Source organism: Barbus barbus (genome assembly GCF_936440315.1).
Source record: "Barbus barbus genome assembly, chromosome: 43".
Taxonomy (NCBI): domain Eukaryota; kingdom Metazoa; phylum Chordata; class Actinopteri; order Cypriniformes; family Cyprinidae; genus Barbus; species Barbus barbus.
This window is the reverse complement of record NC_136721.1, coordinates 19,814,914-19,842,438: the sequence shown is the minus strand read 5'-3', so window position 1 is coordinate 19,842,438 and position 27,525 is coordinate 19,814,914. Positions and strand designations below refer to the sequence as shown.

The 27,525-nt window shown below is 38.2% G+C and overlaps 1 protein-coding gene across 2 annotated transcripts; it reads left to right on the top strand.

Moving 5' to 3' along the window:
- The first annotated feature begins 15 nt into the window (after nt 1-15).
- kiaa1328 (KIAA1328 ortholog) lies at nt 16-24,682 on the top strand. Of its 2 annotated transcripts, none has more exons than XM_079405354.1 (11): nt 16-206; nt 700-735; nt 867-1,105; nt 2,687-2,787; nt 2,922-3,037; nt 9,729-9,853; nt 11,614-12,146; nt 12,336-12,440; nt 12,791-12,909; nt 13,025-13,142; nt 24,295-24,682. In XM_079405354.1, exons 1-11 carry the CDS (start codon nt 152-154, stop codon nt 24,500-24,502), a joined length of 1,755 nt encoding a protein of 584 aa, XP_079261480.1. In that variant the 5' UTR covers nt 16-151; the 3' UTR covers nt 24,503-24,682. The 2 variants fall into 2 exon arrangements, with proteins under 2 accessions (XP_079261480.1, XP_079261481.1); XM_079405355.1 differs by having other exon boundaries at nt 24-206; nt 706-735; nt 24,295-24,681.
- Nucleotides 24,683-27,525: the final 2,843 nt, after the last annotated feature.

Here is a 27,525-nt window from a genome sequence, read left to right as displayed (position 1 = left end):
CTATTGGCTGAGAAAATGATAGATGAGTGATTCGACCAATAGTATCCTAGATAGGCGGGTGCGGCAAGTGAATGTTATCCAATCACACTCACCAGTGATGAAAAAGAGGAGGAGCTTCTGCGCGTAATCTGAAAGTGGCGGTTGTTTCAGTATGGCGTCTGTTGCTGAGGGCGCAAATGACAATGGATTTTACTGGATTCATGACAGTATCCTTAAATTTTGTTCGTGTTTTTGTTCAATGAGTCTGTTTAAATCAGTTATATCATTATGATGTAGCAAGCATAAAGGTCAACCGTGGACCGTGGTCTGTGTTTATGAGAGAAGGGAGGCTAATAGCTTATTAGCGGATTTTCATTGTTAGCTTAACCGAACTCTTGTTTTAGTAACGTTACATAAAGCTGCAGTTGTCGTGACAATACATTTCTTGTACTGGATTTCATTTATTTCATTAGAAAGAAACGTAGTGCAGTGAATTGTAACCGTTTTCAATGTACTTTTCTGAAATGTACTACAATATACTGCTTCAGTACTACAGTAAAATGCATACACATACTTTACAGCAGTATCACATAAGCTTAACTAATTTTACCACGTATATTGAAGTAATGCTGCAGTCTTATTATCTTCATTATTTTTTAGCTGATAGACTTGTGTTTATGGTAGGCATGTTGTTTGTTGTGTTGTCTTTAACTTGCATAGAATCAGACGAAGAGCAGCCCATGGGTTTTGTTACAGGTGAAACTTGGATTTATGTCATTTTTAATGCTTTAGACTGATACTGTCAAATACTAAAATATCACAACTTGTTCATCATTCTGCCAATTCATGTTTGACATTTGAAAACTGTCACTCCCATCCTCTCTTAGGGATGAGCAAGAATGCTGGTCTGAAGGTTGGGTCTGCAAATAATACAGAGGGAAAGATAAAAAGAAGAGCTAGAAGCATGGATAAAAGTAGGCAAAAAACAGGATTGCATTCAGCAGTGCAAAGTGCTGAGATGATGGTGGGTAAAGCTTCAGATCAGAAGCTGCCTTCTGTTGTAGCCAAATCCAAAATCACTACACCTGCACCAGAACCGGACATGCCTTCTCTCACTTTAGCTCAGGTGAGCATTGAAAAATGAATATTTCCAGTGTATGTGAGAAGTGCCTCAGTTGTCTGCATGGATGCAAACTTGTCACCATTTGCCAATTATCGTTGTTTTGAAATAAAAACACCAGTGCGAGTGTGGCATGACACAGCTGAAGTAGAGACTGTATATACTCATGCCAAAATCAAATGAAAATCCACATTTTAAAACTGACATTTAAACTATTATTATTATTTTTTACCCCTCATGAGTTTGCATCCTTGTGTCTGTAATTAATTCAAATCTAATCACTTAACATGCATTGCAATCAAAAGGTTATTCTGTACTATTGTTAATTTCCACATTAAATAATACAATTATCTGGTATTTATTTCTATTATTTATCTTTTTTTTTTCTTTTTTCTTATTTTAAATACCAGCTCAGTGCCACGCAATAATGTCCAATTATGTGTTCTGTCTAATGGGGATGGGATAGGGGAGGAAGGGTGGTTAGAAAAGAATGTCTACTTGTAAACTGTACTGAATCTGCAAATTGTTGATGTGAAAATAATAAATATATTGATAAAAATAATACAATTATCAAAACTATGATGCCAAATGGTGGTATGAAAATTATGTAATGACCAAAATATAATGTGACCCTGGACCACGAAACCATCTTAAGTCGCTATATTTGTAGCAATAGCCAAAAATACATTGTATGGGTCAAAATTATGGATTTTTCTTTTATGCCAAAAACCATTAGGACATTAAGTAAAGATCATGTTCCATGAAGATATTTAGTACATTTCTTACCATAAATATATCAAAACTTAATTTTTGATTAGTAATATGCATGGCTAAGAACTTCATTTGGACAACTTTTAAGGAGATTTTATCAATATTTTTTGCACCCTCAGATTCCAGATTTTCAAATAGTTGTATATCGGCCAAATATTGTCCTATCCTAACAATACATCAATGGAAAAATTATTTATGCAGCTTTCAGATAATGTATAAATCTCAATTTCAAGTAATTGACTCTTATGACTGGTTTTGTGGTCCAGGGTCACATGTGATATTTGACCTATAATTTAATGTATGTTGGACACTTTTTGACCGATTGTTCTTCAATGTACACTCCTGCATCCACTTAAAAATAGCAAATTAAAAAATGTAGGAATTCTTATTATATTTGCTATATTTGTCTACATTTTTTAATCTGTCAGGCCTTTAGATCAGAAGTTTTTTGAACTCACTAGAAAGTGCGTCTGAATTATTGACTTGCTTTGGATTTTAGACATTTTGTGCATAAATCTTTTGAGTATCCCTGAAACCAGCTTTTAACCAGCTTTTTTTTTTTTTGTGTGTTGTTTTGCATATAGACAATGTGTTGTTTTGCATATACTCTTATGTTATGTTAATATTTGGAATTTTGTCTTTATCGAACATCACCTTGCATGAACTGATAGCAGTCGTAAATTCACATGGTTATTTTTAGGAGGCACTAAGAATCTAACCAGTTTTGTTAATTTGATTTGTACATAAAATCTTCAGAAATGTGTGTTCTATAGATGTGTGGAAATAAAATTTAAAAGTGTCTGTTCTGGACTGTAGCCTCTCTTCAGCGCTGCTCAAGCCAAAAGTAAGCCATCATTGAAAGATCTCTGCCCAGAGGACAAGCGTCGGATTGCCAATCTCATCCAGGAGCTGGCCAGGTAAAGGCCTCTCATAGTGATCTGATACTTTTTAGACTGAATGAATGATTACAGTAGCCCTCAAGCCAATGTGATTTTCTGTGCATAGTGATATAGCTGTGTATCTGATCTTTTTTGTTTGTGTTTCTTTTCAGAGTTAGTGAAGAAAAAGAGGAGTCTGTACAGAAACTCAGGGATGAACAGGAGACATTTGAGAAAAAAATCCAGCAGCTAGAGCAACAAAACCAACTTATCATACAAGAGAGAGAAAGTATCCTTTTACAACAAGTAGGGAAGCGGTAAGAATGTTCTGGTCGAGTTTAAATTTTAGCTTTTGCAATTTTATTTTTTTTTGCTGCTAATTTTAGTAATTATTTATATGATAAACTTATGTTAGCTGTTATCCTTCCTGGTTATGATAATTCAGAATCATGCACATTTATGGTTATGTGAGTATTTAAAATTATTTGATTAATAATACACTACTGTTCAAAAGTCCTCTTGTGCTCACCATTGCTACATTTATTTGATTAAAAATACAGTAAAACAGTAATATTGTGAAACATTATTAGAATTTAAATAGCTGTTTTCTATTTTAATATTTTTAAATATTCATTTGATAGCAAAGCTGAATTTTCAGCAGCCATTACTCCAATCATAGGATCTTTCAGAAATCATTCTAATAAGCTGATTGATCTTTTATTATTTTTTAATTTTGAAAACATTTGTGCTGCTTAATATTTTTGTGGAAAAAATGATAACTAAAAAATTTTTTAAATTAAGAATAGCATTTATTTGAAATAGAAATCATTTGTAACATTATAAATGTCTTTGCTGTCACTTTTGATCAATTCAATGCATCCTCACTGGATAAAAGTATTAATTTCTTGAAAAAAATCTTATTGATACTTTTGAATGGTAGTGTAATTCACAATGTGTTGATTCATATAAGTCTGAAGAAGGCGAAGGACTGCTTTGTAAATTAGACTGACAGGGGGCAGTGTTGTGTAAGCATTGGATCTGTGTTCAGCCTCGTCGTGACTGCTGTAGGGGCAATATAACCACAGGACGTCATTGAGACGATTTTTGAATTACATTTGAAGGGATGAACATTCACTCTGGCATTATGTGTCACATTTGACAACACTAATATTGAATCTTTTCACTGAAGATGAAATAGGCTTTATTTGCAGCAATGATTGTGTAAAATGTAACAGACAAATGAACAAAGAGCATTCCCACTGTGTTACGTTTAATATTTACTATTTTAGATGCCAGTTTTTGAGCTCAGGGATCAGACCCGTCCTTGGTTTAGGTTGAACTGCTTTTAATTTTCATTTGAAATTGAAAGAGCTGGCACCAATCACACGACCACTGGTAACGGCGTGGGCTTCTTCTCGTGCCAACCTGTCATCCAGCTGGCATATCACAAACTTTGCACAGTTCGGATGCTCCCTTTTTTCCTTGCGGTTCTGCCAGCTTTGGTGATCTTGCTCTGGTCAAAAGACATGGCGAACCATCAGTTTCGCCCAACACTGTGAAATATGAAGAGCAATCGCAGGCTGCTAAATTGCAGATTTGGCAGGCGAGCTCAGAAATTAGGCGAGCTCAACTCAATTAAATGCACTTTGGCACCACGGCCTGGCATTGCTACTAAAATTCAAAACTCCATTAAAAAGAGATTGTAGTGCAAGACAAACTCTATGAAAGCCCCCTGTGGAGACAGGATGGTCTCTAAAGATATCAGACAGATGCTGGGTCACGGAGCTGTTCTTAAAGGTTAAGGGGGACGCAAAAAGACAAACTGAGTTATGAGGGTCTGTGTAGAATAATTGCTCACATCGTCTCCATCTCATCTGCCAGGATTGCGATTATCAAGAGGAAATATCTCCGTGGGGGGTGGGGTGGGGGGGTTATAAGTTACATTCTATGCGTAGGAAGAATTTGAAGCTCGTGTATGGAATGAAATTAGAACTTTCTCAAGCCTGTCTTTGGCATTCTACACCACATCTCTGAGCGGTAGATTCTGCTACAGAGAAGCGCGCAATCTTTGTTCTTCACAAGGAATTTACATCAAGACGCATGGAAGACACAAAGGAGAAGTTGAATGCGTTCATCAATATCATTAATCTTATTGAAGTTTGGATGGTCGCTTTTCCGAACGCCACGGATGGATCAGAGGAGCACAAGTCCTTTTGTAATAGTTTGTTTGACAAGTTCCGGATCCATGCATCCCAGTGGGATGAGCTTAGGTGGGGTTTAGACCCTCACAGAAATGCCACTTAATCACAAACCCACTGCTCGCATATTGTTTATGACCAATTAGTTTTGTAGACACACTAATAAATGGAAGTAATAAACCACATGCTTGCAGCAAATGAAATCTCACAATATATAAATAATCAAATGATCAGTGGCTTGGTGAGTCACTTTAGCTGTTATTTAAATCGAAGTGTGCAGTTGTGTGAACTGTCCTCCTATCGATTTACATCTCAACCTACACACGCAGACCATCCGGCCGAGAGGCCCTGTAAAATATTCTCCTCGGCGCAGTTTTGTTCTACCTCGAGGTGGATTTCATTATTTTATTTCTGCGCCGGCTGACAGGGGAGTGAATCATGTTGACAGCGGCTGTCTGAAATATCGAATGCAAACTCTGATTTTGTGTATTTTTGGACGGGGGGTGGAGACGCACCATGCCTGCAGCTTTCTTTTCTCCTGATGTAGGCCCTCGGAATGAGCTCTGATTGGCCGGCAGCCAACAGAGGTGCCTGCGCTGCGGGAAGCGGGAGAGAATCTTATCAGTCCCGCTCCAGTCGCTCCAGATTACCAGGCGCTGAGCGTTCCTGCACGCCCTTCTGTTAATGTATTAATATGTGTGTTTACGCCCAACCTGTCTATCAGAGTATCAGAAGCCTCTCGTCAGCTGCGAGGTAGATGGCTACGTGCGATGAGCTCTATCTACGAGACGGGCTCTCCGTTCTCATTACAAATGAGAGGCCTATTTATGGTAAGAGTCCTTGTTGAACAGTTACTTATTTCATACCTGCTATTACACAGTGGTTTGACATCCAGCTGTCATGAAGCACAGTGTTTGTTGGCAGCTCAGGATTTGATATCCCCTTGAATCATTTCATTTTAGATAGTCAGTGATCTTGAATGAGCTACAATAATAAACCAGATGAATTTAGCTTAGATATTTCCACCTATGGTACATCCTTAACTGTTAGTCTTAAATCAAAGTTGTTGAACTTAATTTTTGTGATCTGAACATCTACATTTAAGCCCTGTTCATGCCAAGAACGATAACTATAAACATAACAATATTAGCGCCCACACCAGCGAACGATATCGTCTGTTTATTCTAAGCGCATGCTCATCTGCAGATTTAAATTGAGTTTGTTACAGCAGGATGCGTTCTGATTGGCTGTCAATGTTTGTATTGTTTATCAGCTGGAAAAAAATTGTTCTCAAAGTGATACCAACGATATCGTTTCTTTGTGCCTTTATCTTTACAGCTGTGTTGTGGATTCTGCTATTCTTTAATATTGAGAACGATTTTTAGAACTATATCTTTATCGTTGTCTTTATAGTTATAGTTCTTGGTGTGAACAGGCCTTTACATTTAGTAATTCTGCAGATGCTTCTATCCAAAACAACTTACAAATGAGGACAATAGAAGCAATCAAAGCAACAAAAGAGCAATAATATGTAAGTGCTGTGACAAGTCCTGGTTAGTCTAATGCAGTACACATTGCAAGTTTTTTTTTGTAAGTAATAAAAAGAAAACGGTAGATAAAATAGAAAAAGAATAGAGAAAGTTATTGTTTGAGGGTCATTTTTTTGTAAAATGAATGAGTAGATTAAGAATAAGAACAGAGAACACTTCCGCATATATGGGTCCTTTTTTAAATAAATAAAAAGAAAAGTAGGTAGAATAGAAACTGAATAAAAATTGCTAGTGTTAGATATATAGTGTTTTATTTATATTTAAATATTTATATATTTCTAAAAGAAAGCAAGTAGATTGAATAGAAATGGTAGAGAGAGTGTTAGTTTTAAAGGGTCAAGTTTTTTTGTAATAAATAAAAAGAAAATAAGTAGTTCGAATAGAAGTAAAATAGAGAGTGCTAATGTTAGCGGGTCAAGTGTAGTTGGAAGAGATGTGTCTTTAGTCATTTCTTGAAGATGACTAAAGACTCAGCTGCTCGGATCGAGTTGGGTCGGTCATTCCACCGGCAGGGAACAGTTAAGGTAAAAGTCTGTGAAAGTGATTTTGTGCCTCTGTAATGCACCATTCACTTGTAGAATGCAAGCATATGGAGGGCACATAAGTCTGAAGTAGTGAATTCAGTTAAAGGGGTGCAGAGCCAGTGGTTGTTTTGTTGGCAAACATCAATGCCTTGAATTTTATGCAAGCAGCTATTGGTAACCAGTGCAAATTGATGAACAGAACAATGATCTGACCTTAAGTGTGTTGAGTAAGTACCATTTAAAAGTTTATGGTTCTAAGGTCTTTGTTTTTGAAAAGTCTCTTTTGCTCACCAAGTCTGCATTTATTTAATCAAAAATGCATTAAAAAACAGTAGAATTGTGAAATATTATTACACTTAGAAACTAATAAATAAGAACTGTTTTTTTTATACAGTTTTTAGTATTTATAATGTTTTGAGCCAAGAATCAATTTCATTCTGCTTCAGTAACCAATATTAGGGTAAAACAAAAGCAGATCGAATTTACAAATTCGATTCACCAGAGGCCTTTATATTGCATTTCTAATTGCCATATGAAACTTGTAATTGGGGGATATTAGAACCACTCACTCTCTTGGCTCTTAACTTAAGTTTTTATTGTCGGATGTATTTAATACTTCAATGATTTGAAACTGAGCATTAACACAGAGTTAGTCATTCGTATTAAATTGTATGGGTAATTGTAATTACAGACTTGCTTCTCATTCAGATTGACAGCATTGAATCAGTGGTATCAGTCAATCATTTTTTTTTTTTAATAATACAAATTCACATGTATGTGTGAATACTGAATGTAGTATGTAATTTAGCAGAATGTTACCAGTTTAAGATGCAAGCTGTAACATGCAACAAAACAAAATGAAAGTTTTGCATCATATTGCTTGGCAACTGTAAGGAGATTATTATACAAAAACTATTACTTAAATTATTTATTGGACACTATTTGCCCTGGTTGTTTCTTAAACCAAGAAGCCACTTTGATTATACCACTTCATATTGACACCCTGCTTCTTCCATGGTAAAAATCACTAGCGCATGGCCTCTTGTGGGTTAATTTTGTATTTGAGAGGTTCCATTTTCTTTGTGCAGTATTCTGGAGTTTTTAATACTAGCCTTTGTTTTAAGGTAAGATTTACCGCGCTTATCTTATGGGTATTGGATTGAGAGGCTGTTGAGCAGAGGCTGGATTTAGTGCATATTGACATTGTAATAACGGAGATATGAGGACTATAAATAATCTCTATAACATTCTAACTTTCAGTCGGTTTGATCTGTGTTGCCCCTCGAGTTCCTGGGCCTTGAGGTATTATGATGATCACTGAGTGGTTGTACTCTACAGCCAGGCTGCTTATTAAGAAGAAAGAGCAAAAAAAAAGTCGCTTTCCATTATTGCTTTCCACGTTGGAAAATTAGATCTACTGAATGGATTTCTGCAGAGCATGTGAGTAAGCGAGCGTACGTCACGCTGTCATTAGTCGGCGCAGTTGCCGTGGCTGTGGTTCTGCTCCAGATCAGTTGAGTTCTGCCCAATGCTGCATGTGTGCCAGCTCTCTCTGTCTCACAGCCTGGCATCTTGCCCACCCCTGCCCAGCCAGACCCAGATGGAGGAGTGTGTGAAGCCCTCGCCCCGAAGAAACACTTCTATCTCTTCTCAGCAGTGCTGCTGTCTTTTCTCGCTTTCTTCTCTGTCTGTGCACTTTTTTAGAAAGTCACAAACATGACTCCAGGTATTGGTAGCTCGGATTCAGCCAGAGAGACTCAATGTCAGGAGCCAGAGAAGTCCTCCTTTTTGAAGTCCTCCTCTTTTTGACAGTGGGCAACCAACCAAGAAATTTTTAATACCAGTTCTTTTTGTAGGTTTTTCTGTTATACACCAAATATTCAATTGAAATTTTTATTTTAGGATGTTTAGATTGTACCTGACCAGTAGTATTTGGTTTTATTTTGTTTTCACCAAATTTTTGTGATACCAATTCTGATTTTTCTACATTTTCTGAAAAAAAAGTTCAGATGATAAATGAATTGCATACAAACAAATTTGCCTGACCTCCTAAAAACACCCCTAATCCTAAATTTTTAATTTTTGTTCTAAATGATAACCTGCATTTTTACATTAATTACTGTGGTTTTATACCATATTCAGTGTTGGTACTTTTTGTCAATTATATCATTTAATTTTAACTGTATTTTTTCTCACCAAAACGCAATGATACCAATTCTGATACCAATTTTTTTTTTTTTTTTTTTTAAGTCACCCAGTTTGTTTAATCACTCAGTTGACTCACAGACCACTCTTTTGAGTTTTTATTTTAATATTTTATTTTATTTATTTTTTTAAAGCCTCACACACAGACCACAGAAATCCTTCAACCACTGATATAGTCCAAGAAAGCATCTTCAAATATTATTGGTTTTGCATCTGAAGCTTGATAACATTGGCTTTGGGAATTTCAAAAACATTTGAGTATTTAACTCGACATAAAGCTTGCTTTTACTGTTACTGGTTACCTTTGGGGCACTACTCTGAGGGAGGTTCTTTCATTTTGTACCTTCTGTACAAAGGCTCCTGCCTACTCAGCATTAGGTTGGCAACACTACAGTGGGGGAAATGGATTACCATGTCTGGCTTGGGAGGGGAAAGAGTTTTAGTCTAAGTGGGAAAAGCGGCAGAGTTATTCAGTGTGTGTTGACCCTTGACCCGCGGCACAGGCCTGCAGCAGCAGTACCGAGAGTGTCAGGAGCTGCTGGGACTCTATCAGCAATACCTCTCCCAACAGCAAGAGAAACTCAACAAGTCTATCACCCTGCTCAATCAGTCGTGCTCCCACAGCAAGGTGAGTACTAAAAAAGAATGTACCCATGTGTGGGAGAGAGCGATAGAGAAAAGCCAGAAATGGCTCAGACTGAATATGTGCGTGCACTGAATTTGTATCCTCTATGCTATGTTAAAATTTTGGCTGATCAGTCATGGCTTTGTATAACCATAACAGGCAGAGATTAATTTGTTTGCCCCACTAATTTAATATCCTGGCAGACTCAACCAGTTTATCAGGTCACAGGCGATATTTGTTCATTTGGAGATTTGAGTATTTGGTGAAATTAACTGTATCTGTGTATATAACTTAATTAAACTATATAATTTTATACATACACATAAACTGTAGATATGTATATATGTAGTATTGACCTTGGACATATATAATTGTAACTCACTGCAGGCTGTTGCAAGTTTACCATTAATTCCCTAAATTCGATTATGCTTATGTCATTTTCCCAGCTACATGTATTTTTTTTGTTGTATTTGACCTTCTGTCTTTCACATGGTCAAAGAGAGAGATGAGACCACCAAGGTTGCCTGAAACATGAAATGGCATTCATAACTCATTTTATATGACATTTCAAATTGAAAGAGAATATTTGAAAAAGAAAAATGAATGCCGCAGTTTTAATTTTATCTATCTGAAGTTGTTTGGAAATCGGCTGAATTCATTGCTCTGGCAGAACATTTGTTTTAAATACATATATCTTTACACATATACTGGAACCTTTTTTTCAACTGAATTGTTCATACCAATTCTCAGTTTTCCTGAAGAATTCTTTATTAAGAAATTATAAGTGCCTGGCCTGAATCTGAATAAAAAGTCTGGGGGAAACCACCAATTGTCTAGCAGTATAAAAACTACTCTTAGTTTAATACCCTATTCAAAGTTGTGCTTTATTTACTTTATTTTTTGTTTATTAATCAGCCAATCAACTTGCAGACTCATAACTACTCACAGATCTGTCATGCAAATTGTTCATAACAACCAGTGACCTATCCTGTCTGAACAGGCTAACGATCAGATATTCAACAAATAAAAAGCCTAAATATCCAGCTGCTTTTATTGCTCAAAAATATCATAGATCTCTGGATTATTCATAATAACGGTTCGTTGCTCACAGCAGGCGATTTGAAGTCCAACAGTAATTGCCTTAAAATGTGTTGAAGGTGAATTTGTTACAAAAGCGCTGTTTTGATGGATCTAGCGGTGGTGCTTTTAAAGGGGATGGATTTAGAGAAGCAGCCTCTCAGAGAGGGGTTTTGACATGCTGACACTTTAGCATCTATAACTGTTAACCTGTCAGCACACTAAAACCCTCTCAGAGAGGTTCCATCTCTAAATTCATCCCTTTCAAAGCACTGTCGCTAAAAATATTAAAGCTAAAACATAAAAAGAAAACTCACAAACTGACACTAAAAAACTCACATGTTCTTTTAGTTTAGACCATGCACCCTGTGCACCCTCCATCTTAAGCTTGTATAAGGGAAATGAGCTTGTCCTCTCCGAAACCTTGGCTGTGAGTAATGTATGTTTACATGCTCCGCGACCTCCTCTTGAATTAGTCAGCGGCCCATTTCTGTCCCCTGAGAAGCGGACGATTCTCCTTTGTCCTGAATGTTTATCTCTTTGGTGATTGACCTTGGGTTGTTGCATTCTCTTGGGATGAGCCCACCCTTTCTGACTCCCTTGAGTAAAACCTGCCTTTGTGGCCACATTATTAAATGGTCAAGAGGTGACGTGTATACTTTTTGCACCTATGCCCTGTCTCACAGTTTCCTAGCAGCGAGGAGGCAGCCAGGAGGTCTTGGGGTGGAAGAGGAAATGCTTTAGATGGATCTTACTTGGGCCTTCCTTCATCAGAAAGCAGAACTGATAGAGGTGGGTCAGTGGAGTGCACTCATTCGTTCTCAACGGGACCTTTCAGTGCACCCTCCAGCAGCGACCAGAACTGCGAAACCCATGACAGGCACACCAATCACAATTCTGAAGGTGGACGTAGCGATCTCAGCTTCTCAAACAGGGATCCCTCTGCCTGTGATGCCCTGAGGCTGCATGGCACCTCTGAACCCAAATGCTCTCATCAGTGCCACAGAATGGAAAATGATGGCAGGTGTGGTGCTAATCAAACTGGAATAGCTCCACTCTCTGGTCGGGAGAACTGGGAGGAGAAACAACGATATCTGCTTCTGCAGAAGAAACAGCTGGAGCTAGAGAGGGAGAGAATTCAAGCTCGGTTGGTTCAACAGGAAGAGAAACTTTTGCTCCAGAACAAGCAACTCCGCCAGTCATACCTTCAGTACAGCAAGTAAGAGTCTGACACAAATAATTTGTTGTAATATTATTAGCATTTTTTAATGGATTGTTTGATAAAAATAGATACATTTTCATGCACCTATAAAGTATTTCCAGTTCAGTGTACTGTAACCATGAGGGATAAGTTCAACTGTTTTTGCAGCTTAACCATGAACGTTGTGTTTATTTGACTTTTTTGAAGGCTTCAGCAAGCAACCACAACAGACTTTGAGAGACCTCTAAATGGAGACAGCAGTTTTAATGAGGGTCAGCAATCCAGTTTTGTAATGGATCAGTTGACACACAGGTAAAGCTTGTTTTCAAAAATGCATTGAATGCAGAAAAGGGCTGGAGAGATTAAACAAATAAAAAAACAAATTAAATATTCAAGTGTGCACTGATTAAAAAAATCTGCATATTAAAATGATTTCTCAAGGATCACGTGACATTGCAGACTGGAGTAATAGCTGCTGGAAATTCAGCTTTTCATTACAGGAATAAATAACATTTTTAATTATATAAAAATAGAAAAGTTATTTAAATTGTGATTAATATTTCAGAATTTTACTGTATCAAATAAATATAGCCTTGGTGAGCAACCCCAAACTTTTAAACAATAGTGTAGACCAAAATCTTTGCTCTCTCTCTCTTATTCAGAAGTGAAATAAAAGGAGAGTCACACACTTTGCAGGGAAATGTTCGACAACCGTTACGCAACGTACAGTCACAGCAACACACATCAAGTATTGAACAGTCTGCACCCAAGATTTCACAAGGTACATGCACAAGAAATTATGCAGAATGTGTTATAACTTTCTGCTTTTTATTTCACCTCTTTAATTGGAAACTTGCATTACATCCTCTCAAGCATCTCTAATTTTCTCCCTGCAGAGATATCCATTACAAAGAAGGATATGGCCACCTCTCCTGTGGTTACACAAAGCTTCCAGACATCTGCTCTTCCCAAAATTCCTCCTCTTGGCCTTCCTAGCACTCCAAAGGCTTCCAGGTGAGTTAAGGTGTCCCTCAGGGTTCTATCTTTGGTCCACTCGTGTTTTCCCCTTGCTATGGATGGGCTACTTCATACACACATCTAATTCATCCTGTCTAGTTCCCACCCAGCCGTCTAACACAACCAATGTGTTTTTACACACCCTTTCTATATTTTTAGTTGAGCAAAACATTTAATTTTGCCACTTGACAGTTTGGTCACTCAACTACCACTTTCTGTAGAGAGGCTGCTGTTGCAATTTAAAGATGGGTGGGGTATGGTGCTTTAAGAGAAGCCACTCTCAGGAAACTCAATGAAAAGACCCATACCAGTAAATACAATTTAACAAGTTCAATTTAAGGAGGAGTGAAAAGAGGGAAATGACAGCAATTTTGGCTCAACAGCACTGTGGGGGCCAAGCCTGTGTATTAATTGTGTTCTTGGAGTCCCTGTCTCTGTGATAGAGCTTCTTAATGCATGGATGTGAAAAAGGAGAAGGGGTGGGAGCAGTGATGTATTGGGAATCAGAATAAAACAGAGAAAAAGGGAGAAGAAGCGAAGAAAGAGAAAAAAGAGGAAGCTGGTCTTGGCCGAACGCAGTGCGAGGCCTGTTTGATGAGTTAAATGAAGATTTTTTGCCGGCCAGCGCTGAGGCTGACAGGAGCCAAGCTGAGTCCCATTAGCTGGTGTAGCAGGGCCCAGCAGCAGGTGTAATTGAACCGCGTCTTCCAGCCTGGGCCGAGAACGTACCACCTCCCTCACCTTAATGAGAAAGAGTGAGGCAGAGTATGAATCACTGACCGTTAGCGCGAGACACACTCTGGGATAGGGAAGGAAATTCATTACCGTTTTCTTTTAACGTAGAAAGGTAATTAATGTGACGGCATGTCTTTTTTCCCTCCCCCAACCCCCACAGCGAGAGCATAAGCATGTCTCGTTTAGCATGCCATCTCTGAAAAATGCAGATTATTTGTAAGTCGTTTGTAAGGCATATTTTTTTTTTCTAGGAGAAAATGTACTGACTTCAGAAGTAATTGCCTTTTTTCTCCCTCTGTTATATGTTGTGATGAATATTTTGCATTAATATGTTCCTTTCTGTCTCAAACGTTTCATTACCGAGCCAGAACTTTTACAGGGGCCGGGAAAAGTAGGCTGCTTTGTGTGCAGATATGATATTTGTGGGAGGCATACCAAGAGAATGTCAGAACTGACAGGGAATTGAATGCTCGCGTATGCATAATATGTATCAGGGAAGTTGAGAAGGGCCAAATGTGAACTAAGACCAGGGCAGAAATGTTTCTCTTAATGAACAGACAAACTGTTGAATTTCAAGTGGCCATTCCAGATTCACCTTTCATTGTGACATCAAGCACTTTAACGTCAAAGATACATGATAAAATAGTAAATTAATAATTTTTAGTTACACATTTCTCTTAGGACTGTGAATTGATTCGATTAGAATATTTTAATTGAATGAATTAATGAAGTTCATTAAAATAATTGATGAAAATGGAACATTACATTGACAGCACAAATATCTGTACATATGACATGCAATTCATATTTTGATTTAAAAGGACATATTTGAATTGGTTGGTAAAGCATCATGGGAAACCTCCCTCACCCACTAATACCAAACATGAACTCTAATGAGATGACCACGTTTATGCCCACCAGCACTGTGGAAAGTCTATGTATGGAAGGTAAATATTTTATTGTAGCCCACCGTCTGGAAGGTACCTTTGCATTATTCAAAACCAAACCTGATTTGAGGAAATCAATGAAGTGTGTCATTTTATTTATATATATATATATATATATATATATATATATATATATATATTTTTTTTTTTTTTTTTTTTAAGAAACCAGAGGTTGAATGCCAGCAGTCTTCTGAACAACCTCAGGTCTGGCCCAGGGTCTGGTGGGTCTGATTCTGTATGGGCACACTCTTGAAGAGCAACCTATAGCTGTCAGCCCACAATGAATCAATAGCCAAGCACTTTATTACTATAAGTTTGCTTAAAATAAAAAAGATGCCCTGGGAAAAAAAGCTCAGGTTAATGAAAATGATTATGGATATCTCCTGTCTGCTATAGATCATAACATTTCACTCAATCTAAAACAGGTAGTTTTCTTTGATTGGCAGTATCCTTGGGTTGTGTGAACTCAAGTGCTAATTCTTGCATGATAACACACTTAAATTGGTCTTGTCTTTCAAATTCTGGGGTTTTTAATCTCTTGCTAAAGCAAGTGTCACTATTTCTATCTTTAATAAATAGTTGGTGGTAAGGATTTGGAATCCAACGTATTAAACACAATTTATGGAGTTGAATGATTGAGAAGGGGTGTGTGTTATTACTTTTCTTAGCAACCAGACTTTCGAAATTTAAGGTTTTCACATGGTGGGTGATAAAACTTGAATAAAATCTTTCACACGTACATTAATAAAAAGTTCAGAGAAACTCTGGTGAGCTCTTTTGACTCTGTTCAGCATCCTCCTTAAAGCATTAGTTCACTTTTAAAAAAACGTTTGCTGATAATTTACTCACCCCCATGTCATCCAAGATGTCCATGTCTTTCTTTCTTCAGTCGAAAAGAAATTTAAGGTTTTTGATGAAAACATTTCTCCATATAATGAACTTCAATGGGGCCCAAACGGTTCAAGGTCCAAATGACAGTTTCAGTGCAGCTTCAAAGGGCTTTAAACGATACCAGACGATGAATAAGGGTCTTATCTAGCGAAACGATCGGTCATTTCAAAAATAAATAAAAAAGTTTAAGTTTTATAAGCACAAATGCTCGCCTTGCTCTGTTCTGTGATGCGCGTTCGTGACGTCATGTAATACGCAATTACGTTGAAAAGGTCACGGTTGAGGTAGGCGGAAGTACCGAGTCAACCAGACAGCAATGCTTTAGCGACTATGTAACAACGTGCCAAAAACATTTAGAAAATATGAATATATTAATTAATTTCAAATATGTATTTTTAATAATATTTTTTAAAAGATTTTTGTAAACTCCTCTTCACTTTACAAGAGGAACTTCTTTTTAAAAATTGTGTATCTTATTAAAATTTTCAGGGCTGGTTTGATAGAGCCGAAGTAAGAAATTTCAGTGCTCCTGTTCATGGCCTGTGCCTCTCCTCAGCTTACTATTGATTTGGAAGAAAATTGACATGCAGTTTTGTCGGTATTTGCCATTTTAGGATTTTTATATTACTGTTTGGGCTACAAATTTGTTTGGGCTCTCAGGCGTGACGGACATTTTTAATGAGAACAGTGAAATAACTGGAGACTGGAAACTGATAAACTGTCTTTTGTTTGGAGTTATTGACGTAGAACCTGATTCTTTCTCTGTCTTTCACCCTCTCTCTGTATTTTACTCCTCCTCGCTATCATTGATGCGAGTAGGAGTTTTTTTTATGCCCATGTTTGCAAAATGAGTTAACCTATAGAGATTCTAGTATATTCTTTATACTTTTGTATGATTTGCAAAAAAGTATCTTACTTGGTTGCTTCCTGTTTAGACAGCTATTTTTTGTTAAATTAAATTACTTAAATAGAAATATATGCAATATTATGTAATGTTAAGATGTACTGTGTACACACACACACACACACATACATACAGTATATGTTCAATTTAATAATAATAATAATATTTTATTATTTATTTGTATATTTTTTCTTTTCAATAATTCAGGAATTCACTATTTTATTTTATACTTCTCTTCAGTAATCTGGTTACTTAAATACTGCCATCGTTCCGCTCACCTCTGCTTTTCTATTTCAGGCATCTTGAACTCTGTTCCCAACCCCTACTAATCCGTTGAGTGAACAGATAGCATTTGGGATTAGCAAACCTCCTCTTAAGTGATATTAATGTCTCATGGTCATTCACCAGTGGACCTTGTGAAAAGCAATGAAAGCGTTTGGGTAAATATGACTGCCAAACACATTAGCATTCTCTCCGGCAATTTCCTCCTACCAACACCCTAACATCCCCCTCCCCCGCCCAAACTACACCTACCCCTTCCCTTGTTATAGATTGTGACCGGCGGTAAGAAATGCATTATTCATATCGGCAATGTCGTCCGTTGATGGATGGCTGTTTGAGAGGCCTGTCCGTTAAATAAATCAACAAATAAAAATGCTAATTCTCACATTTCTAGAGGGAGCTTTGCCAAAGTCCCACCCCATCAGCCATCCACCCTCAGTGTAGGCTCTTCTCTTTCCCTCTGATGCAAATGTGCAAAAGAATTGTCGGATGGCAATCGATTGTCATTCACCAAAATGACAAAATGAGATTACCGGATTGGACATTACTATCATTGTTATAGGACTGGATGTAAATGAAACCTGGATTCAAGTTTCAGGCTTAAAAGCAAAAGAACATTTAAGCAGCTTGATCTATTATGATGTCATGATATATTTGTAACAGTTTTTTTTATTGTGAATGAATCAGCGAGTGTCTCTTTCTCAAACAGTCTTGTAACTGGCTCTGTAATTACTTTACTTACTTTATTGTTTATTTTTACAGGGACAATGCACAATTAAAAGTAATTGCATCAAAGTTAGCTAATAGCTAATTTACATCTGCTGTCCCTGGGCAGGTAAACAAATTAAATAACATACAATATTACATATGCACCACATAGAACATCACAATACATATATCCACAAAAGTAAAAAACAATATATAAAAAAAAGACACAAGACTTACAACACAGTCATTAGTGGTTGCAAATTTGTTCTGATAGTATCCAGTGCTTAAGATTAGTTCAAGATTCAAGAGTTTTATTTGTCACATACACAATTATACAGAGTATAACCAGCAGTGAAATGTAGGTCAGGTCCGCTCCAAGGACAGTGCAATTATAAAGTATACAAATATTAAGAGAAGAAAAGTAGAAAAAATAAGATAAAAGAATAAAATAAAATAAAAGATAAGATAAAAAATATAAATATAAATGTGCAGGTCAGTATGTTGTTGACTTTAATAAGAGGAATGTGCAAAAATAATGTGCAAAAGTTGTACTGGGTATTTAAATAGCAGCAATATGAGGTAGAGAAAAATTATGAATAGCTTATTGATATGGGGATATTTACATGGAGTCAAGTGATGTTATGACACAGAGTTAGAGTTTAGGAGCCTGATGGCCTGGGGGAAGAAGCTCCTCCTAAGTCTCTCAGTTTTTGTCATCAGGCTACGGAAGCGCTTACCAGATGGAAGCAAAGTGAATAGTCGGTTACCAGGGTGATTTGAGTCCTTGAAGATTTTAACAGCTCTATTTTTGCAGCGTTTGAGGTAGATGTCCTGCAGAGAGGGGAGAGCAGACCCTGAGATGCGCTCAGCTAAGCGCACAACTCTCTGTAGTGCTTTGCAGTCCTGATTGGAGCTGTTTCCATACCACACTGAGATGCACCGAGTCAATACACTTTCTATGGTCCCTGAATAGAAAGTTTTCAGGATTGCTGGTGAGACCCTGAATTTCCTCAGCTGTCGCAGATGGTACAGTCTTTGCCTGGCTTTCTTGACCTGTGTTTGGATGTGTGTAGTCCAAGTCAGGTTCTCGGAGATGTTTACACCGAGGTACTTGAAGCTACTCACCCTCTCCACAGGGGTCCCACTGATCATAAGAGGAGTGTAGGGCTGCTGCTGTCTCTTCCTAAAGTCCATGATCAGCTCTTTAGTTTTGCTCACATTCAGAGAGAGACAGTTGTCCTGGCACCATGATGTGAGACTCTCTACCTCATCCAAGTATGCGGTCTCATCGTTGTTGGAGATGAGGCCCAGAACCACAGTATCATCAGCGAATTTGACAATAGATGTGGAGCTGTGAGAGGACACGCAGGCATGCGTGTAGAGAGAGTAGAGCAGGGGACTCAGGACACAGCCCTGTGGGGCTCCTATGTTCAGAGTGATGGAGTTTGAGGTGAACTGGCCAACTTTCACCACTTGAGGTCTGCCGGTGAGGAAGTCTTGAATCCAGTCACAGAGTGAGGAGTTTAGGCCGAGGTCTGTGAGTTTAGATGCCAGCTTGATGGGGACTATAGTGTTGAAAGCTGAGCTATAGTCAATGAATAGCAGCCTTACATAATTCCCATTGTTGCTGTCCATGTGTGTGAGGGAAGAGTGGAGAACGTGAGAAATGGCATCGTCCGTGGATCTGTTTGGGTGATAGGCAAACTGAATGTGGCTCTTTACAAGTCTCTCAAAAACCTTCATGACTATAGATGTGAGGGCAACTGGGCGATAGTCATTCAGGCAAGAGGGTTTATTGTTCTTTGGCACAGGGATAATAATGGATTTTTTGAATGAAGTGGGAACCACGGAGGTAGCAAGGGACTCATTAAAGATAGACGTGAACAAACCAGCGAGCTGATCAGTTAGTTTTAAAAGCTGTGTATCTGTCAATGCTTCGAATGTTTGTAGGTAAAGAATTCCATAACCTCACTACTCTAACCGAGAACGCTGTTTGACCAAAGGCAGTTTTTCTATACTGCGGTACTAAATCTCCCTTAGCAGATGCTCTTGTCCTACCGGCACTGCTGTTATGGGCCAGGCATCCCCTAAGAGGAGGGGGAGCAAGATTATGGATAATTTTGTACATCAAATGCTAGCAAATGAAACATACCTGACAGATAAAGTGCAAATGTTGTTTGTATCTGTTAGTTAAGATCATAATTTTTGTAACAATATTTATTGCAAAGTAATTGAATTAAGAGAACTCAATTTATACAAAATAACAGCAACATCAAAAGCGAGTACTCAGAAACATTCAGTGTAAAATTGCTGGAGTGAAATGAGACGTTCCTGATTATGTATGTATTACTGGAATACGAGTTGACAAGTTAACAGTGCAAAAACATTGTAAGTCTGCATTAACTGTTTTATGTTATCGCTGAAATGCAGTTGGATTCAAGTATTGGAAATGTGCAATGTAATTACTTCTTACTAGGGCTGCATCTGGAAGGTTCATGAAAAAGAGAAGGAAAATTAGAAATGAAAACTACAGTGGGGAAAAAAAATTATTTGATCCCCTGCTGATTTTGTACATTTGCCCACTGACAAAGAAATAATCAGTCTATAATTTTAATGGTAGGTTTATTTGAACAGTGAGAGTCAGAAGAACAACAAAAAAAAATCCAGAAAAACGCATTTCATAAAAGTTATAAATTGATTTTCATTTTAAAAAGTCAAGTATTTGATCCCCTATCAATCAGCAAGATTTCTGGCTCCCAGGTGTCTTTTATACGGGTAAGGAGCTGAGATTAGGAGCATTCTCTTAAAGGGAGTGCTCCTAATCTCAGTTTGTTACCTGTATAAAAGACAACCTGTCCACAGAAGCAATCAATCAATCAATCAGTTCCAAACTCTCCACCATGGCCAAGACCAAAGAGCTGTCCAAGGATGTCAGGGACAAGATTGTGGACCTGCACAAGGCTGGAATGGGCTACAAGACCATCGCCAAACAGCTTGATGAGAAGGTGACAACAGTTGATGCGATTATTCGCAAATGGAAGGAACACAAAATAACTGTCAATCTCCCTCGTACTAGGGCTCCATGCAAGATCTCACCTCGTGGAGTTTCAGTGATAATGAGAACGGTGAGAAATCAGCCCAGAACTACACGGGAGGATCTTGTCAATGATCTCAAGGCATCTAGGACCATGGTCACCAAGAAAACAATTGATAACACACTACGTCGTGAAGGACTGAAATCCTGCAGTGCCCGCAAGGTCTCCCTGCTCAAGAAAGCACATGTACAGGCCCGTCTGAACTTTGCCAATGATTCAGAGGAGAACTGGGTGAAAGTGTTGTGGTCATATGAGACCAAAATCGAGCTCTTTGGCATCAACTCAACTCGCCGTGTTTGGAGGAGGAGGAATGCTGCCTGTGACCCCAAGAACACCATCCCCACCGTCAAACATGGAGGTGGAAACATTATGTTTTGGGGGTGTTTTCTGCTAAGGGGCAGGACAACTGCACCGCATCAAAGGGACGATGGACGGGGCCATGTACAGTCAGGGCCAGGGCATTGAAAATGGGTAGTGGATGGGTATTCCAGCATGACAATGACCCAAAACACATGGCCAAGGCAACAAAGGAGTGGCTCAAGAAGAAGCACATTAAGGTCCTGGAGTGGCCTAGCCAGTCTCCAGTCCTTAATCCCATAGAAAATCTGTGGAGCGAACTGAAGGTTCGAGTTGCCAAACGTCAGCCTCGAAACCTTAATGACTTGGAGAGGATCTGCGAAGAGGAGTGGGACAAAATCCCTCCTGAGATGTGTGCAAACCTGGTGGCCAACTACAAGAAACATCTGACCTCTGTGATTGCCAACAAGTGTTTTGCCACCAAGTACTAAGTGATGTTTTGCGAAGGGGTCAAATACTTATTTGACTCATTAAAATGTAAATCAATTTAGAATTTTTTAAAATGCATTTTTCTGGATTTTTTTTTGTTGTTCTTCTGTCTCTCACTGTTCAAATAAACCTACCATTAAAATTATAGTTGTAATTATAAAATTATAGTATAACTGATAATTTCTTTGTCAGTGGGCAAACGTACAAAATCAGCAAGGGATCAAAAACATTTTTTCCCCACGGTAACTGAAATAAGTTGAAGTACTAAATTTCTTGACATTTCTCGAAATTGCACTTGAGTTGGAGTATGGAGTTGCTGTCTATGTAGGTTGTTCCAGATCTGTCCCTAGTGAAGAACCTCTCATATAGGCAGTAGACAGCACGGCAGCCCTCTAGGGTTTGGACCAGAGGTCATGTGTTTGTCTGACGGCAGTGTGCAGAACAGCCAGTATAGTACAGCATATGTAGGTTTGCTAATGGTGAATAGTTGCTGCCTCCAGAGTTCAGGGTCAGAACCGTAACACCGGTTAACAAACTGTCCAGGTGGTCAGTCTATGGGCCAGCTTCTTAGAGGTTCTCGCAGTGTGTGAAGTGAGATCAACTGGTCTGTAGTCCTCAGGGAACAGGGGGTTTCTGATCTTTGGCAGCGGAACAATGCAGGATGTCTTCCAGAGCTAGGGCACCTTCATCAGTCCCAGCGTGAGGGAGAACAGGTGCTCAGGAACCCCATTGCGCTGGCTGTGTGAACATGTGTTCAACACTCTGGGGATCAATCCGTCAGCCTCAAAACTCATCTTTACCTGTGCAGAGATTCTCCAGTTCGCTCAGTCCTCACCTGGTCAACAGAAATAGACAGTTGAAGAGTGGGAGATGTAGGCATAATTTTAGATTTTAAGTGATAGTTCACCTACAAGTGAAGAGTCTGTCATCGTTTGTTCATCTTCATGTTGTTGCAAATCCATAGGAAGAATGTTTTGGCTGCCGTTTTTCTCGTTAGTGTTATTTTTTGAGTCTTAGTCCTGTTTTACCATAGATGTTCTTTTTAGTTTTTTAGTCAGCCTATCCAGATTTTTTCAGTGAAGTTTTAGTTCACAATCTGGGAATTTTTGTCTAGAAAACTTGTATTTCATTCATGCTGCATAATCACAATTATTTTGCTCAAATTAGTCTTCGTGATTATTGTAGTGAGAAATTGTCATGAATTATTGCACTTTCACCTGCAAGCACAAAAGAGGAAGTCCGCTCATATAATTAGTTTATTTTGCTTCATCTAGTTTCCTGATTATTATTTTAGACTACATTTTAGGCTCGTCTTTTTCATCAATAATATTGCATGCTGAAATAGTCATAGTCAAAATCTAGTGTGCTGCCAATACCCAAACAGTATTTTAAAGCACCATAGACATTTCTCAACACAAGGTTAGCTAAAAAGGTAGGCAGCATTAATATCTTAATATTTCTTAACAAAATTCAAGATATTTTCTGGTAAGGGCAGTATCAGAAAGCATTGCGCCAAGCTTATAGTGAAAAAAATAAATCCAAATTGATGGACAAGATGAGGTTTATATGCATAGATTTCATTTAGTACTGAATGAAATCAAAAATAGGTCAGTCGTCTTAAAAATTATTTTATCCTTCACTTTTAGATAAGCAACAGGCTACCGTTATACTCTTCACCTTTGAATGGAGTCTTAAAATACGTAAGGAGTTATCTATATTAATTATTCCAAATCAATCACTTTTGAGGTTCAGTCTCAGATAGGATGTTGTCCTAGAAGGCAGAGCTTTAGAACAGAGCTAATATGTTTCCTGAGAAGGATGGAAGTTTGAAGTTCTGACAACCTTTAATTTCTGTTTACCTTTCTGTGGAAATCTTATCAGGTATAGCCAATACTTTCATGATTTCAGACCCAAAAAGTGTCAGACACCAAGGAAATAGTGGATGGCATGTATCTCAGCGTCCTGGATAATCACCACTATCATGGCCGTGAAGCAAATACTGCTTTCATATGTCAGAGGCACTCAGTGGATGACACCGTTTTCTGCCTCTCACAGGAGCTGAGATCCCTCAGACACACACACATCTGTATGAATACCCACTCATCCCCTCTGCTGCATGGATGCAAATCAATGCTGTTTAGAATGAGCAGAGAATTATGTTAGCAGCATCAGTGGAGCGTGCTTTAAGAATTCATGTTTTATATCTGAAATGTGCGCGTCTGTACTCAATGAATAATTTATTAAGCACCTCGACTGAGGGGTTGAATCTTTATTAGCTTAATCTTTATTTATTTATTCTTTTATTTATTTATCTATTCACTCAGCTCTCAGTTTTCCTTCCAAACTAGGAAAAAAACAAGCAGACTTTTTCTTCGTATGCACCCTAAGGCCACATGTTTCAAAGCCTGTGAATTCTCTCGTCTATTCAGTTGCAACAATGTTGTTTTTATGTAGGGGAATGTGAGGATGTACAGCATTCCGAGTGCTATGTTAATTGTCATGCTTTTATTTATATCACATTTGTCCACTTATATATTGTCCATTTATATCCATCTGTCCAAACTCGGTCCTGGAGGGCCAGTGTCCTGCAGAGTTTAGCTCCAACGTGCCTCAACACACCTGCATGGAAGTTTCTATTATGCCTAGTAAGAGCTTGATTAGCTGCTTCAGTTGTGTTCAATTAGGGTTGGATCTAAACTCTGCAGGACACCGGCCCTCCAGGACCGAGTTTGGACAGCCCTGGTATAAAACAACTCTGACAATTTTGCTGAGTGTTTTTTTTTTTTTTTTTTCATTATTAGGTTGGACGACTCTTTGATTGAGCTGTTGGATATTATCAGCCCCGTATCCAACCCAGAAAGGTACCGAATCAACCCCTCATCCCGGAGGAGTTTCGTTGCCCCTCAGTCCTTTCAAAAGACACTTCTCTCTCCTTTTGGCCACAATCGGTCCTCTCTGCAAGACCTGGAGGAGAGTGAGATCTTAGAAGACATCTTTTTCATCTGTTGAAGGGTTATAATGGCGACTCAGATTGATTGTAGGAATAACTGAATTATTCATGTGCTCTTAATTTTGCCTTTTAAATCTCTTCAGTGTCTTGAAATAATTATGGTCTTAATTTTTTACTTTTTTTGTGCTATTGACGTATTCAAGGTTTATTTTTGCCTTAATAAAACGTGTTTATTAATAAATGGTGTTGTTTATTCAGTCACAGATGGTTGGGCAGCAGCACCATTAAAGTCCACAGGCTTTCCAAGGAACTAACTTGGCAACATATGTTTAAAAAGCTTCTGAGGAACAGTTGCTGTGATCTGTAACGTATAATCCCACTGTCATCTGATGAAATGAGAAATTCTCGTAAGAGTGACTAGTCAGTATGATGCATTTCCAGTCAGCGCTCTGTTTTCCACAATATTCATGAGTCATTTCATTTTCTGCATATATTAACAATTTTTTTTTTTTCCACAGGGGGTGTAGCACGATTTTTAATGTGTCCCCTCACTTTCCTATTCCCCTGCTTTTACGATATACCCAGCATATATGCTTTGATACTTCAAACTCGATCTGGGAGCATCAGTATATGCAATGGGATTCAGTCAAACATCGCTCCAGGGCTATTGGTCTAATTTGATCTGAAGTGTTGTAAAGAAAGTTTCAGAGAGGCCCGTGTGTGTGTGTGCATGTAAACCCTCTGCCTTTGAAGTGGTTTCAGAGTACATCAGTTGTGCCACAAATCCATAAAAAGAGAGAAAGAGATAAAAACAACTCAGAAAAAGGCTTGTATAGACATACAGCAGGAAATGGGACAAGCATAATGCTGCTTTATTCTACACTGTGCTTTATTACTGGGCTTAAGCGGAAACGCATCATTCAGTAAAATTACAAAAGAGAGTCTAGGGACCAGAGAAACGTGGAGTTGAGAATAGGGCAGGAGCTGCGGCAGCACTCCGACTGCTAATACAGCTCAATCTCTTTGTGATAGGCTTGGCAAAAATCCACAGATACCACCCAACACGCTCAACTGTGCTCAAAATGTCTGAATTTTTTTTTTCTCTTTTTTTTTTTAACCCCATTTTACTGCATTGTTTCTGTAAGTTCTGACTTTTTTCTGATGAGTTGAAGACAGTTGGTGCTAATGAAGAACGGCTATAAAACCAGAGTCTGATGGATTAGTGCAGTTTTTCTTCCTTTTTTTCCAGTGTTTGAGAAAAAGCAGTGAAGCAAATCAGAGTTCTGACAGATGCATGGAATCGCAGAACAGAAGAAAACAGCAGACAGTTCTAACAGGTGCAGCAAAAAAACTTTTGACACCAGTCCTTCAAGAGTTCTACATTCTCCATAAAGGATTACCCTGATTCTGCCAGTTGCATTGTTCCATTGTGTCTTACAATACAAAAACATGTAAAAATATATATAAAAAAAAAGCATTGTTTAAATGACAAAATGATATTTGGTGTGGTTACAAACATAAAATTTACAACCGTTGAAATGATAAAAGTACATATATTAGTATTTTAAAATGGAGAAAAAAAATAATTTAAATGACATTTGAAAAAAAATGAACGAATGAATACATAAATAGGCAAATAAATAAGCATATTGGCAGCAGTTCTGAAAGTGATCAAATCTGATTGGCTCTTCTTACGTTCCATAATTAAATACCTTACAACCATACTGCATCTCTAAGGACTAGAGTTTACCTGCTTTAATTCAGTGTTTCATTTTTTTGTCTTTAAATTTTCTTAGTCATCCAGTCCTTCTAGATAGAAGTAAAAGACTATAAAATATGCAAACCTATATACAGAGGAGCAGAGAAAAAAACATTTACAGTATATTCAGTAGTTCATGTATATACTTATATTTATAATAAAATTTCTGTTCTATCTTGTCGGTTTTGTCAACTCTACATTTCCAGATTGCTATGTAAACAGTTGCAGCTGAAACACGGAGGAAGATGATGAGCGCGAGAGACATGTTGAAAAAGGGTGACACTGAAATCCAACAGAGGGAATGCATATCCTTGCAAAAGATCCTGGAATACCTGAATGATCATGTGTCGGAAAGATCTAGAAGGCAAAATACAACATTCGTGGAACCCGTCTGAAGACGCGTCGATTCAGAACTGAATTCCCCTTCGAAATGAGGTGAACTAACTACTGCTCCCCTCCCCCCCACCTCTAACCCTAACCCTAACCCCTCTGTACAGACGCTTTACTCCTCGGTAAAATCAATTAACCAGCTCTGGAATTATCATATATTTACAATAGTGCCATCTTGTATAATAGGTCAGTTGCAAAGCATAACCAAAAAAATCGTTAAAGTCCTTAATTTGCGATAACAAGAAATTCAAAAACGGGAGTTCCATCCTCAACACCCGCGCGCGGGAAAACTCCCCTCGAATCAGTCTGAACGTTGAAGCAGCACATGTAAACACGCAATGGGATGCGGATTCTGACTATACTTGTGCAAAACGTACATAATGCCCACTTCATTGTAACCGTAAGCAGAACGTCGAGTGGGTATAAATCGGTAAATGGCGGTGTCAAGCTGCACAGGTTTGTCATGTCAACAGATATTTGAAGGCTTTGCTGTTAGCTGTAGCTATAGTAGTTTCTTTGTTTTTTTTAGTTTTTTTTTTCTTTTGTAAAGAAGAAGAGTGTTTCTGTTGTTTTGACATCATAATAATAATGAATGGCTGCTAGCGGTGTCGTAGCACAGTGCTGCCAGGTGCACGGACGCACTGCTGACGATTCGACGGCGCATGCGCGAACAAGGCGATCGAGGTTAGAAAAACGCCAGGCCTTCGTTTTTAAAGCCAGCGTTCGGTTCGAATGAAAACGTTGTTTGTTTGCGAATGTTTGCAGAGGCGGGAGGCAGATATATCCGCATTCTGTACTATTTCGTAATGATCCTGATTCTCTTTAAACTCTTACGAGAGGAGGCCTTTTTGCATTTGTAAGTAGCATATACACATATATACACAAACGTAATCAGTTTTCTTACCCTTGTGTGTGTGTGTGTTTGTTGGCGGA

Coding starts and splice junctions, on each gene's coding strand:
- kiaa1328 (XM_079405354.1), top strand. CDS start 152: ATGGCGTCTGTTGCTGAGGGCGCAAATGACAATGGATTTTACTGGATT. Junction 736..866: donor GCCCATGGGTTTTGTTACAG/GTGAAACTTGGA, acceptor ATCCTCTCTTAG/GGATGAGCAAGAATGCTGGT. Junction 1,106..2,686: donor CTTCTCTCACTTTAGCTCAG/GTGAGCATTGAA, acceptor TCTGGACTGTAG/CCTCTCTTCAGCGCTGCTCA.